The 18,481-nt window shown below is 37.9% G+C and overlaps 1 protein-coding gene across 1 annotated transcript in view; it reads right to left on the bottom strand.

The window, feature by feature from the left end:
* LOC5572519 (microtubule-associated protein futsch) overlaps window positions 1-15,357 on the bottom strand; it is a 356,390-nt gene extending 341,033 nt beyond the window's left edge. Inside the window, exon 1 of the mRNA XM_021855096.1 lies at window positions 13,800-15,357. Coding sequence (XP_021710788.1) covers window positions 13,800-14,154 — 355 coding nt within the window. The 5' untranslated portion in view covers window positions 14,155-15,357. The remainder of the gene's footprint in view (window positions 1-13,799) is intronic.
* Between the last annotated feature and the right edge of the window lie 3,124 nt (window positions 15,358-18,481).

Here is an 18,481-nt window from a genome sequence, read left to right as displayed (position 1 = left end):
TGAAATCGTAGAGTGAATTCTGAAAGTTTGTTGAACATTTCACTGTCAGCTTAAATCCCTAAGGCGGATTAGGAATTATTTTGATAGAATTGATGGCCCCATCTGCAACCCATCAACAAAAACGGTATTTTTTGTTCGATCAACGGAGAGAAGCCGGTAATTTTTTTTCAAGTTTAGGTATGAATTTGTATTACATAGTATTATAATACACAATATGATTGTTTTTGCAGTATTGGGCGTAGTTAGAAGATGGGATGGGATAAAGGAGGGATTGTTTCTCATATAAAATTTCGATTGCATGCAGTGTAGTGTAGTGTAGTGCAAAACAAATAGAGGTGTGTGCCGAACTATATTTTAGGGCAGCAGCTTTTGCAGTCGTTATAGCTGGCGGCTGCGGCGCCGTTCATTATTAAACTATGTTTCAAATTCGCAAACTTGTCTTGCGTCTCGGTTTTACAAACAACAGATGTACTTGACAAAGATCCTCGGTAAATTTCCGAGCTGGTGATTTGCTGCAACAAGCTTGACAGATTTCCTTCGAGACATATGGTGTATTTTAGATGGACTACTTGAAGTCTTTCTGGCGATATCTTCTGAAGATGTTTACTGTGGTCATTGTTTCTAGGTACGATCCATGGCAAATTCAATATCAATATCGACGATTTGTCCAAAAGGTCGTAGAAATTTTCTCGATATATCCGTCAAAGTTTTGAAAAGGAATTATTTTAAAATGTTCACTAAGAATTCCAGTTAAAATCTTATCTAAAACCTGTGAAGAATAACTTAACAATTTTGTAAAATTAACTAAGATTGACAAAGTCTAAAATCCATCTATAATCTCAATAAACATGCGCTAGTAATTTACCATAGCAATATGCTGAGGATCTCGAAGCAATTAAATATTCAATACCACTCTCAAAGCATGCCCTAAAAATTTTGAGCGAAATAAATAAATGTTAATAAATAATCAAAGCAATCACTGAAGAATTTCGTCATTCCTGATAACGAAAATATTTAATTCCTGGAGGAATAATCAATTAACTTTCCACGAATATGTCATGGATTTGGCTAAAAGTTTGACAAGAAATATCCAATAAGAATTCTATGCCTGATATATGTTGAGGAATCTGCAAAAGATTTAGCATTAGATTCAGAACTTGGCACAATGGTAAAAAATTGCACGTAAAATAACTTGCCGAGTTTAGACAAAAATCGAACCTACACTCCATAGCGGATAAATGCCCAGTGTCACTAATCATACGGCTAGGAAGCTTATGTTGGATAAGGAAACATCTATGACACACTTTTTGTATAGATACTTTGATATTTATATGGATTATCACGTTCCCATGAATTCCTCCCCCCTTAGTTATGTGATGTAATTTATATACGATCTCTAAATTGACAGAGTTGGTTAAGTGTAGGTAAATTTTTCAAATGCACTTAGTATGATTATTCTCCTTACATATTTTTTCTCCTTTCGAATTCCTTTTTCTCTGTAGAAATAATTTCTGGTTACACCAATACATCACTTACTTGAATAAAATAACAAAAAATATATAAAATTTAAGTTCTTTAATTGTAGATTTTGATTTTTTTTTATTTTCCTATAAATTTGATTATCCGGAAGATTTAATTATTCAGAGCTGGAAAAAATCAATACTCCGGATAATAGAAAAAAAGTTTTGGGGTATTGATTTTATTCTCAAATTGTTTTTCCATAAATACACAAAAATAAAATATCTATTTTTTTTTTTTAACAAAAAATCAAGTACCGTAAAAACCCGATTTTTGTTTAAAAGCCGAGAATCCAAAAATCAAACATCTAAAAATAAAAAAAATCGAAAACCTCAATTTGTAATTTTTGGAACATAAGTAAATAATTGCCCAGAACATGCGAAGATCGATGTTAAATAACAAAACGTTACATTTTTATATTTAAAATTTGAAAAAAATAAATATAAATAATAAACAATAATAAAAATTTATGTTTCTGCAGCACTTTTAATTTTTTTTTTTGTACATATTTTGTTTTCCGTGTAAATAACGGAAGAATAGATTTGAAATTATATCAATTTCACCATAATCATCTTCTGTGATAGATTGGTTGCAGAAAAATATAAAATGTACATATTTTTGTATTACATGTTTAATAAGACTCAGGCATTTAAAAAACATAGGATAAAACAATTTTTCAGACATTTTTTAAAAATACAAAAATAAGTCGTATAAACCTGTCGTATGCTTGTTACGACCCAAAGTTTAAGCCAAAAATAGAATCATTTCGATTTCAGAGCTAAGAAAATATTTACAAACCTCCAAAAGGTACCCCGTTTAAAGGCGGGGTTGGATATTAGAGGGTTAATTTGATTTGCGATTCTTTCGAGTTTCACCGTCATCTTTGGCTATATCTGTGAGGTCGAGAGTTACTAAATATCCACTTCTTTTCATTGTTTATCGTTCTTTCTAATTTGCTAACCTGTCACTGAAGACTGTTCTGGTACATTTCTTAATTTTCATCATCATTTTTCAAAGGAAAATTATCATTCGGGGAACTGGCGTTCAGGGAGATGACATTCGGGGAAATGGCTTTCAGGGAAATGACATTCGGTGAAAAGTTGGTCAGTTCGACATAACAGATTTTGTCACGGTAAAACTAAAAATTTATGTCAAAAGATACAATTTATGATTTGACTCAAAAGGTATAGTACAAAATTGGTCATTTCACGTGAATGTTGACCAAAACAATTTATAGTTTCGCCGAAATCCAACACCAATCAAAATATATATGTGCTGTTTGAACTCTCCATTCCTTAAACACAGCTCTGGAAATGTCATTTCAATAGGTCTATAAATAACTTAGAATCCACAGAGATAATTTTGTCCACACAAAAATGCAAATTTATTGTCCAAAATTGTCAAGGTATACGATAGCAACACTAGAAAAATCTTCCGTTATTACCGTGCTGGTGATTCCACCAGAACAAAATATACATTAAATTTTAATTTTCCATAAGTTCATCAATCTCACCTTTATATGACTAAGACTGCTCAAAATTTGACCAAAAGGGTGTCCCAGAAAGTATGGGCACGACTTTGATAACGAGAATCATAATATTTTTTCAAACAAATATTACATATTATATAATATTTTTATATTTTTGTATTTTACCTTGAGGCATTCAAAATGCTACCTGTAAAAATTGTGTTCGATAATATAAACTTTACAATGGATTTTTTTATTTTAGAGAGTCAATTCTCATCTAGCCAGCACAGACACTACTTTTGTGTTTTGTTGGAACCTAACTAGTAATAAATATTTTTTATCAAAATTTTTTCATGTGGTGAGTTCAGATGTTCTTGAAGATTTTTTGTTTAAAATTTTATTTTTCTTTGCTAGAAAACATTTAACAATATGAAAAAATCACTGGTTTTTCGCTCCACATAAGATGATTTTTCTAAATCATAGCTTTCCAGGTATTTTCAACGCAAATAAAAAAATATTTCAGCTTTACCTATGCCAAATATATATAGTTTTGGATAGGCAACAACATTTTTAGATTTTTACATGTTTTAACGTACTCATAAGGACTGGGTTTTGACCTTTTCATAAATCGACCACAGCTGAGATCGGGTTTTAAGTTTCTATTCAAAATTCATATACTTAGGTTTATAATTTCCATTAAAATCAATTAGAGTCTGAACATCAATCGTATCGGCAATGATAAATATATTTTTTCAGATTTTTATTGTACGTACCTTTTGACCTGGCACGATTTTCCTACAAAAAAATTGGGGTGGGTAATGTCTATTACATTACCGCGGGGTTGACGTAGAACTACGATGATTAGTAATTTGATTTGTCATGTGCATGAATTTGTAAGTGTACTAGTTTTGTGTTGTTATTGATCGGATAAAGTTTTCAGAAGTTAACTCTTTTTGGACTCATTTTGGTAGTCCTGAAAAGAACCATTTGTCGTTCTGTGGTTTCGAGAACCAGTGTATGGTGTTCCAGGAATAATGCCAGATGATTGAATTTGTTTGTTTGGTCGTTGCTTCCTTGTGTTGCTTGGTTGGGTGATCGGTTTCTGGCTCCAGCTGTAGTTCACCAAACTCCTCCAGTAGATTAGATGTTTGATAGCTCGGGTGCTTCGATCGTGGTAATCGATTGAATCGGTCCAGTGCTTTGGTCTGTAGCAATATCCATTGCATGAGCATTTAGGCTCTGTACATTGATACTCATCAATATGCAGGCTTGGCCGCTATGATCCAGTATTTCACGCAGTTCGTCTCAAAGCGTCACTAATCGATGATTGCCTAAGCGCTGCAGCTCATTCCTCAAGTCAACCCTTGGAATTGCTGCCTTTGGCGTGATGGAACTGGGAAGAATTGGTAGAGTTTGTCAAAAATAGTCCTTGCAGTGATGTAACCCGCGACAAACCAACATATACCAATTGCTGATCCTGGCTTTTGTCATAGTCGTACACGACCTCGGGGAAAGTTCCACCTTGCGACTTATGAACAGTTAAAGCACAGGCACTAACCATCGGGAACTGAATGCGTTTGCATTTGATTATGCCGCACAGTTTGAAAGTAAAATAAAAATTCTCTATACAGGAGTGAAATTGGAATTTCAAAACCAAGAGCCTTACATTGGCATGAAATATTTTGAACTCTTATAACTGTTTGCTGGTTCAACGAAATTCCTTGAATGGCACCTCAATTGAAAGACAAGACATCAAAGAATCATGTCGTTTACTTACTGAATCCCACATACCTGTCCAAATAGTTTAATAACTGTTTTAAAACAGAACGTTGATTTCAAGCAAATTTATAAATAGGGGTGCTAGAGAAAATTTGACGTCATTTGCTTTCAATTCTCCGCTTCGATCGCATCTCAGCAGGCAACAGATCGTCTTGCTCTGACCGGGCGTGCTTCTCAGGCACAGACATCGACAGCGAGGGACCTCCCCGTTTGTCTTGCTTCGCTCAAATCAAACTGTCAAGCGAGCGAGAGAAGATGCCGTCCGAAGCCAAAGTCATCACCGCTGCCGCCGCCAAGAAGAAGAAGAATATGAACCAGTCCACAAGACGCTGCTGCAGTGCCATCGGGGTGAGTGCTCAGCATTCCACAACAATTGTAAAATAGAGTGGCATTTCCAACAGCGTCTTTGATGTTCCATATTTTGTGGGAACACTTTGATTAGCAAAATTATCACATGTAACAAAATTGTGACATATTAAGAATGCTTTTGAAAAGAAATTTTCATTGAACAATTTTAATAATTTTGGCACCCATGGATCAGAAATTTACCGTCATAATAAAGAAAACTATTGATTATCAATATCTCTTATTGAATATTTAGTTAATGTCAACCCTTCCAGCAATTCATGTTCGACCAATTTCTCACGCATTAGCATTCTCCGCAATTTTCAAGTAATTCTAAGCCCAACACATTATTGGCACATATTCATTTCCCAGATTGGTCGATCAGAAAGCGAAGAGCACAAAAGGGAGGAGCATCATCTGCTATTCTGAGGTTATAAAACATGCTGCCTTCGTTGGATTCAGTTACATTCCATTTCCGCTTTCGAGCTGGTAAGAGCTCCTCCGAACTTGCTCAGCGAGAAGTACCTCGCTGCTAGAAATCTGCTGAGCTGTCATTCTTCAAGCTGCCAATCCAGCATCTGGTCTGTGAAATCGCTCAAGATTTCTAGGTTGACCGATCCGCGCTTCTAGATTTCGCCTCGTGGTAAACTCGTGGTCACAGCATCCAAGCTCAATCGGCCCTTTTCAGGGCCAACATACGTTCATAAAACGGTTTATTGGATGATATTTACTGATTTATCTATAATGATCTAAATATCGCGGTATACTACAATTTGGTTCACATAATTTACCCCACATAATTACATGAATTTGAGAATTTACCACTGCAGCGCCGTCGGACCGTAATAACATCATGCTACTCAGCATTGTATGGTATTTCTAACAGCATCGTTGATTTATCATATAATGGGGGACACTTCCTAAATTCTCGAGTATTAAATTGGAAAATGTATTAAAATTGCGACAGATTTTAAATACTGTTCAATAAACTGTTTCCTGACCAATTGTAATAAGCAACTATTGATCTGAAATTTTTCTACATGTTAGTCTATTGCGTTAATCTGAGAAATAGGCTATATGAAATTGATGCCTTGGCAAGGGATGTACAAGATGAGCATTATGTATTAATTTTCCAATTTCCGTACTCGAGAATTTTGGAAGCGGGGGCCGTGATGCTCGGGATGGATTGTCCTCCATGACTGGTCCTGGCTGGAAATATTCGTGGGGAGAAACTCGACCCTTTGATGCAGGAATTTCATTAACAACTCTTTGGTAAAGCAGAAATTTCTGATAAAAGTGAACTTTTTCAAAACAACTCTTATTGATTGGAATATTTATCATCTTCTTCTTCTTTCTGGCGTTACGTCCCCACTGGGACAGAGCCTGCTTCTCAGCTTAGTGTTCTTATGAGCACTTCCACAGTTATTCACTGAGAGCTTACTATGCCAATGACCATTTTTGCATGTGTATATCGTGTGGCAGGTACGAAGATACTCTATGTCCTGGGAAGTCGAGAAAATTTTCAACCCGAGAAGATCCTCGACCGGTGGGATTCGAACCCACGACCCTCAGCTTGGTCATGCTGAATAGCTGCGCGTTTACCGCTACGGCTATTTGGGCCCATGGAATATTTATCAACAACTCTTTGTTAAGTAAAATCATCCTTAATAACTCTTTGCTCCATCGCCAAACCAAACCATTTCATTGAATTAATCAAGTACAAGAATATGAATGGTAAGGAGAGGCAGATGGTGTATATTTTGCTGGCGTTACTTTCCAACAGGTCGCCGGTTGGCGCTGACTGCTAATCCGTCCACTGAATGATTTTCAGTTGTTGCTTTCGCTCTCTGGTTCCGTTCGCTACTCGCACACTGCTGTGGCTTTCACGCGCTCTTCTTTGCTGCTCCGCTGCTTGATCCGTTCGTTATGCCGTTCGATTTGTGAATGAGCTGGGAGCAGAACAACCAGTGGTTTTATTTGCTCGAGCTTCGTTCACCGATGGCGAGTGGTGGGGCTCTCGCTTGGTTGTTTCGTCACTCCGTTCGCTACTCGCACGCGATTGGTTATTGCTTTCGCGCTATTTTCGTTGATGGTGTGATTCTTCGCTGAGAAATAAAAACTTCAACTCTTTTAATTTTTCATGCAAAGTGACCAACTTTGATAAACTATATCTCAGTTATTTATGGACTGATTTGAATGAAATTTTAACAAAATATCAGAAATAACTTAAATTTTACCATATGTTTTTGAGTGATTTTTCCAATCACACGTTGAAAAGCAGTAACGGTTTGACTAAAGCGAATTTTTTGACGATTTTTTATGATTGACATAACTAAATATATTGAAGGAATAGCTTCATGGTATCTTCAGAAAAGTTGTAGATTTTGACGAGATGAATAAGTTTGCTGAAGACAGTTTTTGTGTAAGGCTATCAGATTTTAAGATAAAAAGTTTTGAATTTTTCGTCGAAAATTACAGTTTAGTCAAACCGTTATTACTTATAAACTTGTGATTGGAAAAATTTTCAAAAATATATGTTAAAATTCAAGTTACATCTGATGTTCTGTGAATGTTTCATTCGAAAATATTTCCATAAATAACTGAGATCTAACTTACCAAAGTTGGTCATTTTGTATGGAAAATCGAAAGAGTTGCAAATGCATGCGAATAAGTTGGGGCCTTCCTTAGCCGAGTGGTTAGAGTCCGCGGCTACAAAGCAAAGCCATGCTGAAGGTGTCTGGGTTCGATTCCCGGTCGGTCCAGGATCTTTTCGTAATAGAAATTTTCTTGACTTCCCTGGGCATAGAGTATAATCGTACCTGCCACACGATATACGAATGCAAAAATGGAAACCTTGGCAAATAAAGCTCTCAGTTAATAACTGTGGAAGTGTCATAAGAACACTAAGCTGAGAAGCAGGCTCTGTCCCAGTGAGGACGTTAATGCCAAGAAGAAGAAGAAGAAGAAGAAGATGTGAATAAGTTCTCTGTTTATTCGACAAACAAACCTAATATTTCATGGGTACACAACAGCAACAGAGTACATACACAGGGATTTAGTTGAAATCTGGAAACGTAGCTCAATCTTGAAATCTTGAGCAATTTCACAAACCAGATTCTGGATTAACAGCTCAGCAGGCTTCTAGCAGCGAGGTACTTCTCACTAAGCAAGTTCGGAGGAGCTCTTACCAGCTCGAAAGCGGAAATGGAATGAAACTGAATCCAACGAAGGCAGCATGTTTTATAACCTTGGAATAGAAGATGATGCTCCTCCCTTTTGTGCTCTTTGCTTTCTGATCGACCAATCTGGGAAATGAATATGTGCCAATAATGTGTTTTGCTTGGAATTACTTGAAAATTGCGGAGAATACTAATACGTGAGAAATTGGTCGAACATGAATTGTTGGAATGATTGGCATTCCCTAAATATTCAATACGAGCTATTGATAATTAATAGTTTTCTTTATTATGACGGTAAATTTCTGATCCATGGGTGCCAAAATTATTACAATTGTTCAATGAGAATGTCTTTTCAAAAGCATTCTAAATATGTCGCAATTTTGTCACATGGGATAATTTTCCTAATCAAAGTGTTCCCACAAAATATGGAACATAAAAGGCGCTGTTGGAAAAGCCACTCTATTTTGCAATCGTTGTGAAATGTTGAGCACTCACCCCGACGGCACTGCAGCAGCGTCCACGAGTACAATCTCAAATGGATGAGTCATAAATTATTCACGACAAATGAAATTTTGTATGAGGCCGTGAAATTGATTTAGGAATACTAGAAGTTATAAATAAAGTCGGAAATATTTCTCTTTTAACTCTTTTCCACAAATTTGTTGGCTCTGAAAAGAACCGATGGCTTTGTTAGCTTCGATGTTGTTACGAATAACTGCTCGGACCAGCAAAACTCAGGGGGCTTCTGGTATTTGCTCCTAACGGGATTGCTTTTTGACCACCAATGATGATTTCATCACGAGTCGAAATTTTGAAGCGCGGGTCAACAGCTCCTCGGCCGATGAAATTTGCGGCGGCGATGACGATGGCTGGGTGAACGCAAACAAGCGGTGAACCACAAAGCGAGAATGACTCGCCCGACCGTGTTCACAGTTCGACCGCAATTTCTCCTGTGGACTGCTTCCTCTACTTCTTCTAGGCGGCGGCAGCGGTGATGGCTTTAGCTTCGGACGGCATCTTCTCTCGCTCGCTCGACAGTTTGATTTGAGCGAAGCAAGACAAACGGGGGCGTCCTTCGCTATCGATGTCTGTGCCTGAGAAGCACGCCCGGTCAGAACAAGCCGATCTGTCGCCTGCTGAGATGCGAGCCAATCGGAGAGTGAAAAGCAAATGACGTCAAATTTTCTCTAGTCACCCCTATTTATAGATTTGCTTGAAATCAACGTTCTCTTTTAAAACAGTTATTAAACTATTTGGACAGGTATGTGGGATTCAGTAAGTAAACGACATGAAGCTTTGATGTCTTGGCTTTCGATTGAGATGCTAATCAAGAAATTTCGTTAAGCCAGCGAAAAGTTATAAACGTTTAAAATATTTCATGCCAACGTAACGCTCTTGGTTTTGAAATTCCAATTTTACTCCTGTATAGAGAAGAGAGACGTACTTCTACGTCAAAAAATGCTCAGAAATAACGCGATTTGTGCAAAACTGATAAGTAGAGCATCTAGAAATGTATCACCATCAACAAACAGGTAATAAAAAATGCTCAAAATTCAAAATCTGCTTTTGATAAGTGCAAGAATAAGATGCCGGAAAATCAGATTTTTGTCTGCTCTAGTCTCGAAATGGCAGTGTGGTAAAGTCGTGCCCATAATTTTTGGGACACCTTTTAAATTAAAACCGTATTAAGATTGGCGAATGACCGTAAAAGATTTCATGAAATTCTTCTCTTGATTTCTTCTGTAACGTTTCCATGAATTCCAAAGACAATTTCTTTGATATTTAAACAAGAATTTATGAATATTACCATAAATTGTTTCATTCTGTTTTAGATTTCCCCAGTACATTTTCCCAATCCAATTTACCAACACCAATTCCTTCTGCACATTCTGTTACTCCAGCAATACTGTTGAAATTTGCTTCAGAAGCAACCAATTTTACCGCCCGTCTCGTCGACAATATCAGGGAAAATCCTTTAACAGAGTGATTGCACTTATAGTTTATATTACCAATTGAAGGTTATTATAAATTCCCCGAGGAATAAATATAGATTTTTTTTTGATATTTTCAAGAAGGAATTTATAGAATTCAAATTATATCTCTTAATATAGTTTGTGGAAATCAAGAGAAGTTGGGAAAAAATATGAGGTTTTAAAAAGATTTATTGAAGAAATTCTTGAAAAATAATCTGGAGATAGTTTAGGAGGATCTATAGGACTTTGGAGAGCACAGAGGAAATGTTCATCTCTGGAAGAATACTTGGAGGGATTCCTCTAGGTAATCTTACAAAATTTCGTGGAGACAGCAGAATGTCAGACTGAATTCCTGGGCATAATTTGCGGAAGTCGTGCTTACTACGGATTCCACAAGACCTTGCGATCTGGTAAACTTCACTTCCGTACTAAGTGTACCATGTACAAGACGCTGATAAGACCGGTAGTCCTCTACGGGCATGATACGTGGACAATGCTCGAAGAGGACCTGCAAGTGCTTGGAGTTTTTGAACGACGTGTGCTTAGGACGATCTTCGGCGGACTATGTGAGAATGGCGTATGGAGGAGAGGAATGAACCACGAGCTTGCGCAACTCTACGGTGAACCCAGTATCCAGAAAGTCGCCAAAGCTGGAAGGGTACGATGGGCGGGACACGTTCTGAGAATGCCGGACAACAATCCCGCAAAAATGGTGTTCACCTCAAATCCGGCCGGTACAAGACGAAGGGGAGCGCAACGAGCTAGGTGGTTTGACCAAGTGGAGCAGGATCTTAGAAGTGTGGGGCGATGGAGAAATTGGAGGATAGCAGCTATGGACCGAGTTAGTTGGCGTAACATTGTGGCTCAGGTCATGTCTTAAAGGACGTGGAGCCAGCAAAAGTAAAGTAAGTAATTTGCGTAATCCACTGTAGAAATTCTTACCAGTTCCAAGAACGGTTTTTGTGTGATATAAGTATCAGTGAATTCTCTATGTAGTTCATTTTTTTGAAGAAGAGCTTGGATGAATGCCAGTAGAAATTTTTGCCGGGTGACAGCTAGTTTTGTATAAAAACGTTGACCACCAGAACCAGTTTTGGCCCCATTTTCAACACAAGTTCCTAAACTTCATTTGTTATGGAGAATTGAAGACGAAGAGAAAGTATATGTGAATCCGGACCTGAATAGGCCGTTCCAAAAATTATGTCCAGTACATTTGATGATTTGTTCCGAAAAGGTTAAGATAGGGGCCAAAAAGCATAAATCAGTCAATATTTTAAGGAAATTATTTAGCTTGATTTATCGACTTCTAGTAGATTTCTTTGCTATGCTTTGGCATCTTGTCTAATAAAATCAGAGCAAAAACAGCGTATTTCTATGTTTTTTTTTATGAAATCAGTAGATTAACCTGTATGGGGCCCAGATAGCCGTAGCGGTAAACGCGCAGCTATTCAGCAAGACCAAGCTAAGGGTTGTGGGTTCGAATCCCACCAGTCGAGGATCTTTTCGGGTTGGAAATTTTCTCGACTTCCCAGGGCATAGAGTATCTTCGTACCTGCCACACGATATACGCATGCAAAAATGGTCATTGGCATAGTAAGCTCTCAGTTAATAACTGTGGAAGTGCTCATAAGAACACTAAACTGAGAAGCAGGCTCTGTCCCAGTGGGGACGTAATGCCAGAAAGAAGAAGAAGATTAACCTGTAGGCAGCGGGGCTGACACGAAAAACTTCAAATTGATCGTGTTTCAGCATTAATTAATATTTTTCCATGAAATTTTGAGAACCATTAACTATTTGTTGTAGTACTTTCAGGAGCAAACGGAAATAAGATATTTTTGCATTGCGTATAAAGTTATTCCAGAACATCTCTGAGACAGGTAGGGTAAAAATCACATAACTTGACATATTGAAGTAAGCGCCATTTGCTACAAAACCCATTGATTGTTTGTGGGAAGTTATTCGCCACAAAGAATAATGAGCATTAAATTCCATAACCCTATGTTACGGAAATCCCACAATTGCATTACTTCTGCAGATGATAAATAAGCCGAAAAATGGAATGCCGCTTATGTCATTCCATCAGTTTGCAGCGGTTTAGCAACCTTAGTGATAACATCCTCGGCTGCAAGGCAAATTCATACTGAAGGTGTCTGGATTCGATTCCCGATTGGTCCAGGATCTTTTCGTAATGAAAATTATCTTCACATGAGGCATGGGAATTTTTTCTCGGCCGAATTGCCTGAAACTTTGCAATAAGAAGCGCATTCGTACGACGGATATTCTGGCCAAATTTAGGCTCTGTAGGCCCAGATAGCCGTAGCGGTAAACGCGCAGCTATTCAGCAAGACCAAGCTGAGGGTCATGGGTTCGAATCCCACCGGTCGAGGATCTTCTCGGGTTGGAAATTTTCTCGACTTCCCAGGACATAGAGTATCTTCGTACCTGCCACACGATATACGCATGCAAAAATGGTCATTGGCATAGTAAACTCTCAGTTAATAACTGTGGAAGTGCTCATAAGAACACTAATCTGAGAAGCAGGCTCTGTCCCAGTGGGGACGTAACGCCAGAAAAGAAGAAGAAGAAAAACACTGCCGAAGGAAAAGTACCATGAATATGATCCAGCTCATTATCTACTACGATATATGAATGCAGAAAATAGTAACTTAGACAAAGAAAGCTCTCAAGTAATAACTGCGTAAGTGCTCTTTGAACAATGAGCTAAGAAGACGAACAAACCTGTAATATATGACCAATACCGATAAACTAGGTGATTAAGAAAAGTATAATTATTCTAGTTTCAGTTTAGAGCCTACTTCTTAAATTAGTGTAGCTATCCCAAGCAACCAATAGTTCGGATTTGACTTGATTGGCGAACTCAGAAGTTCCAATTTAGTTCAAATTTAGTTTCATAGAACTTTAATGCTGATTGCGAAGACGCGTAATCTGCAATCCGAACTTGATTCTCAATGAGGTACTGTATTTATCCTGTAGGAGCTCTAAAGTACAATTGAAGACTTCTAATTTCTTTCAAATAAACTCTTATGCGAAAATATGACATAGTTCTTTGAGTGCCCATTCTGGGGAATGGATTTCTGAGGAATGTCCCATTCTGGGAAACGTCATTCTGGGAAATGTCGTACAATCAATATATATGATACATGATATAACTTTATAACGACTCTTAGTATTCTATGAATTCCAGAAATGTTGAGAAACAAACAATCACTATGTTGTTCAACTTTCAAATTTGATGATGAAATATGACAAACTGAAGTTTGTTCATAAATTTGAGCCTTCCATACTAACGCAAGGAGAATGTTCGTGACTGTGCACATCTCACTCGCTCATAGCTTTCGGCTTCACGGACGAAGCTCGATTCGGTGTGACGTGAAGATAGCGTGCAGAGAATCATACCATAATAGGCAAAAAAACCAATCGATATGAATTTCATCATTGGTGACGCAATGCACGTACAATCTCTGTCGAAGAAAAATAACATAAAATCCCCTTCGGAATTCTCTGCCTACGACTTACCTTTAATCAGCCGCTGAACGATAATATCCTTATGCTCCTGCGAGTGTGGCTCACCAATGATGATCAGCAGATAGCACCCGGTCAGTGGACTAGGTGGCCCAACGCCGATGATGCTGGACGGTCCCTCGGAACAGCCAGCGTCCACGGTGCTCAGGCCACCGAGGCCTCCAGCTTCACTGCCTCCGCCACCACCTGGAGTAATGGCCTCTCCACCGCCACCTCCTCCACCATTCATGGTAGATTCCCCTCCAGGGATACCACCATTGGTGACGATTCCATCGACACCTGCTCCACCACCGTTGATACCGGTAGAGGTGCCATTCAGCTCAATGGGACCACTTTGATCCCCCGACATTTCACTAGCCGATAGATTGGACAGTTTGAACTCCAGAGAACTTGTTTGACTTAGACTTGTTCTTCTGAGATGTCTTTCAGATTACACAAGTAGCTTTCCCAAAAGCACGATTTCCCTTTGACGGAAGTGACTGGTTGAATTTTCACTCAGAATTGGACTCTGTGGCCTGCTTCCAACTATTGGTGTCTGTGTGTGCGTATGTGCCTGGAGTGTGTGTGTGAGTGTTCTTGAATATGGCCGCACCCGTGCAAGGAAAAGTGTCTTCAGGATCTGTCAAAATCGAGCACAAAGTTCACTAACACACTAGCCTCGTGCCTTCGATTTCAACTCACGCTCTCTGAATCTCCTGCTCTTCACGACACCCAACGGCTCTTTTCTCACACAATTTTCACGGCAATGCCACAACAGGGGGAGGCAATGGGAGTCCAGCCAGCCTTTTTCCCGTGGAGTGTTCGCTTTTGTCCTTTTGCTGCTCCTTCGTTTCTCTCACTCTCGGATACGGTCGGATCACACACAAATCGAACTTCTTCTCTTCTTGCGCACTTCTCCACCAAGAGAGAGTTTTCCAACCAAACTACTTCGGCCAGGAAGGAAACTTTTGCACTGCTGCTACTTCTTCTTTCTTCCCAAAAGGGAATCTTGGCCGTTTTTCTTCGACGAAACAGACAGATCAATTAAATTCTTAATTTTTCTTCGCACGAAATTTGAACTTTGCTAGGACTGATTTTGTTTCATTCGTATAAATTGATTCACCAAATCGAACTTGTATCTTCTTTTCTGACCGATAACAATCTCAAACTTTCCGAGAAAATCCCTTCGACTATCTTCAAACGGAATTGGAGAACTAAAAAATCACTTTGTGGATAAAACCGAAATCGTAAAATATTTTCTCTTCTATGCTGGCGTTAAACTTGAACAGGGAATTTAAATTTCGAACAACTATTTTCTATCTTGTAAAACTGGAATCGGTTGGAATAGAACTTTCAAACTTTTCTTTCCTGATTGCTCTGGAGCGATCCTTGCTTTCGTGCTCTTGCGTTTTGCCTCGATTTGGATTTTCAGCTGGCTGTAGCTTTAATTCAATTCTTCTGGATTAGCTTTCTGATGTTCAGTACTGGAGAAGACACTGCGACCGGCGTTTACAGAGTCTAGGAGCCAAGTCACCACTTTCTGCGAAAACGATTTCGGTATGACACCGGAGCATCGAACGACGACGACGACGACGACGATTCCTTTTCGGCCCCATAAGCAGCAATCTTTCTCCATGACTCACCAGCTCTCTTTCGCGCTCTCCGTCGTCATTCACCGCCATCGGCAAGGCGAGGGGATCCCTCGAGCGCGCATGCCAAAAAGAGCCCAAGTCGATTCGCTGCGGGAGCACGTGTTGGTCGGTTCTCCCGAGCTGAATCTGATTTCAAAAACTTATCAAAATGATATCTAATTTTGTTCTTCATGACATATTGATAACAGTTTTTGATAACCTCAGTTCTAGAACTAAGCTATATTTCATTTTTTTATTATTATTTTGATATTCCTGATTTCCAATTGATTCCAAGCTCACAATACATAGGGGAACTTACGTATTGTCGGCAACCTAAGCAGCTGAACTTTTAAGAGGGCAATTTTGCGCAACAATAGAGCACAACAATTAGTAGGAGACACCTTAACTACACTTGAGCACTCTTCATTTATTAATTATTATACACAACACACTATTTTATTCTCTTAATCTTCTATTTTTCCTCACCAAATTCACGAGGCACTTGTTATTATATCGGCAATGCAATTACTATTGTCAGCAATAAAAATGTTCACTTCGGCAATCCAAAACTGCGCAAAAACTAGTTTATGTATTGGTAACATTACGTATTTGTTGACAAATTCTGATATTGAACGTCACTCATTATGTTCGACTCGTTGAAAGGGTCAATGCGGTCAATGCAGAAAAATACAGACTACACTGAGAACAGAATTGCAGTTATAAATAAAATAGCAGAGAGTCTAATTGAATACACAATGCCACTAAATTTATGCAGACTAAGGCACCGTTCACAAATTACGTAACGCTCTAGGGGGAGGGGAAGTAGGTTCAAACGTTGCGGCTAAAACACAAAATTTATTTTTTTTCATGCAAAGACCGTTGCGGAGGGGGGAATGGTCGAAAATTGTACGATTTAACGTTATGCCATAAATGGACGCTGCCTAAATTCGTTTTCGTTTTTTGTATTTAATCTTACTATGGCAGCATTTCGGCTGTAAAAATTGCCATGTCATGGTTATAAACTGGTTATAAACAAATCCAACCTAGAAGTTGCAGCGTGACGTCATGGTGAATTGATGCAGAGTACATAATATTGTGCTCTGCAAGAAAAATCCATGGAACACGATTATCGGATTACCGTGGTGCATCAATACCGGGACGCTTAAGACGCCCCGAATGTTCAAACTCTAATATGAGTATGTTCTTTTAGGAAATCCTCAATTTAATATTGTTCCAAAGATTGTTTCAAGCCAGATCTTTACGATAGTGATGAAATTTCTGGTAAAAACAATGATTTTAACATAAAAATCAGTCAAATATTAAAGCATGTCTTGTCTATAAATCCGGACACCTCATGCAAATGACGTCTTTAATTCCGGACACTTTTGGATCGAAATCCGGACAACTGTGTCAAAGCTGCAATTTCCGTTTGATTTCAAATGAAATAATATCGACACGCAAATGAATAACAATCTTCGATAAACTTGATGCCTGCGTTTGCTCTACAATGGCAAAAATAATAGCACGTTTGTAATAATATTAATTTGATTACTTACCTGAGCTGCAGAACATGTGGCTTACGCTACATTGGGTGCGGCTCGAACTGTTTTTTTGAAGATATAGACAATTTATTGATCAATCAATTGAATTCTGAAAACTCACTATGCTATCCATAGTTATTTTTCAAGCTTTCACTTATGTTTTCTTTCAGAAATCTCACTTACACTAGTCAAACGATAGTCATTAAGACGACGTCCGGATTTGAAAACACTGGCTTGTAATCCCGGACAGTCCTTTAACACAGCGATAAATGTATGTTTCCAACATATTCAACAATAGTAGAGTCACTGAACTATCAAAACATCTCTTTTCAAACACTTTGGATTAAAACATGGTATAAAATGCATTTCACAAACTTTTCCTTTCACTTTTTATTGTTCGCGCGATAATCGATTGTTCAACTTGAGTTGAAGTTGAACCGCGACAAAATGACGTTCATCATGAGCAAATTAATTGTTTTTATTATTATTAATTATTTGACAGTAATTACTAGATTAGAAATTAATGTAAAATAATCAGCAATGTTAATTAAAAAGGAATGAATAAAAATCCAAACCATTATCTTCTAATTTTAGCTCTAATTAGTTAATATAATCAGAGTGTCCGGATATCGGTACCGTCCGGATTTTGATTCACCACGGTACTTGAATTTCAGAGTTGCGTTTGAATGGGTTACATGCATGCCCCTTTTCGCTATTCACACTACTGTTTATTAAGGTGCAGCTTATTTTTCAAAAGTTCTCAAAACCAAAAATTCTTGTGCTCTTATGAATTCAAATCATATAAGAAGAGAAATTTCAAAGTTTGAGCCAAAAATATTAAGATTCAGAGGGGGCGCAAGCGTCTTGAAGGTAAATTTTCAAGTTCAAAAAAATGGCCTTAAGTGAAGTCACCATAACTTCGGAAACTTCTAAACAATTTTGAAACTTTTAGCACCATTATCTTAAAAATTAAATTTATGAAAACTTTGTGGAATATCAAATTTGTGTAAAATCAAAAATAGTTTTAATAAAAAGTAGTTTACTCCAAATGTTTCCTCATTTTACTAAAAAAATATCTTTGTTTGACCATAACTTCATGAATACTCAACCGATTCCAATATTTTTTGCATGCACAGAAAGAAAATATGAATAATAGTCTTAGCGCAAATCAGCAAATCTCAGAAAAAAATCGTCGTGTAATGGCAAATTAAATGTATACTCCTGCTACAAAACGTGCACATGATCTGAATGCTAAAAGTCATTCAATTTCACACTAGTACCGATTTTAAATAATTATTACTATAGACTATCTTAATTTTACACGATTCATCCTCAATCCATCTTGCCTTCGGTGCTCCCGGCAGAGTTTGTTTATCGGCCATATTGGAAACACGTTCGTCAGTGATTGTTGAGTTTTAACTTTTTCCCAAGTGAAAATTCGTTTTTGAACACCGTTTAGTGAAAAAGTGATTGAACCAAACACAACTCAGCGTGCTGAATTAGCCTGAGAAAGAAGGCTTATATA

This window comes from Aedes aegypti, chromosome 3, assembly GCF_002204515.2.
Source record: "Aedes aegypti strain LVP_AGWG chromosome 3, AaegL5.0 Primary Assembly, whole genome shotgun sequence".
NCBI classification, from domain to species: Eukaryota; Metazoa; Arthropoda; class Insecta; order Diptera; family Culicidae; genus Aedes; species Aedes aegypti.
The sequence above is the reverse complement of the archived record's forward strand: the minus strand, read 5'-3'. Positions and strand labels throughout refer to the sequence as shown.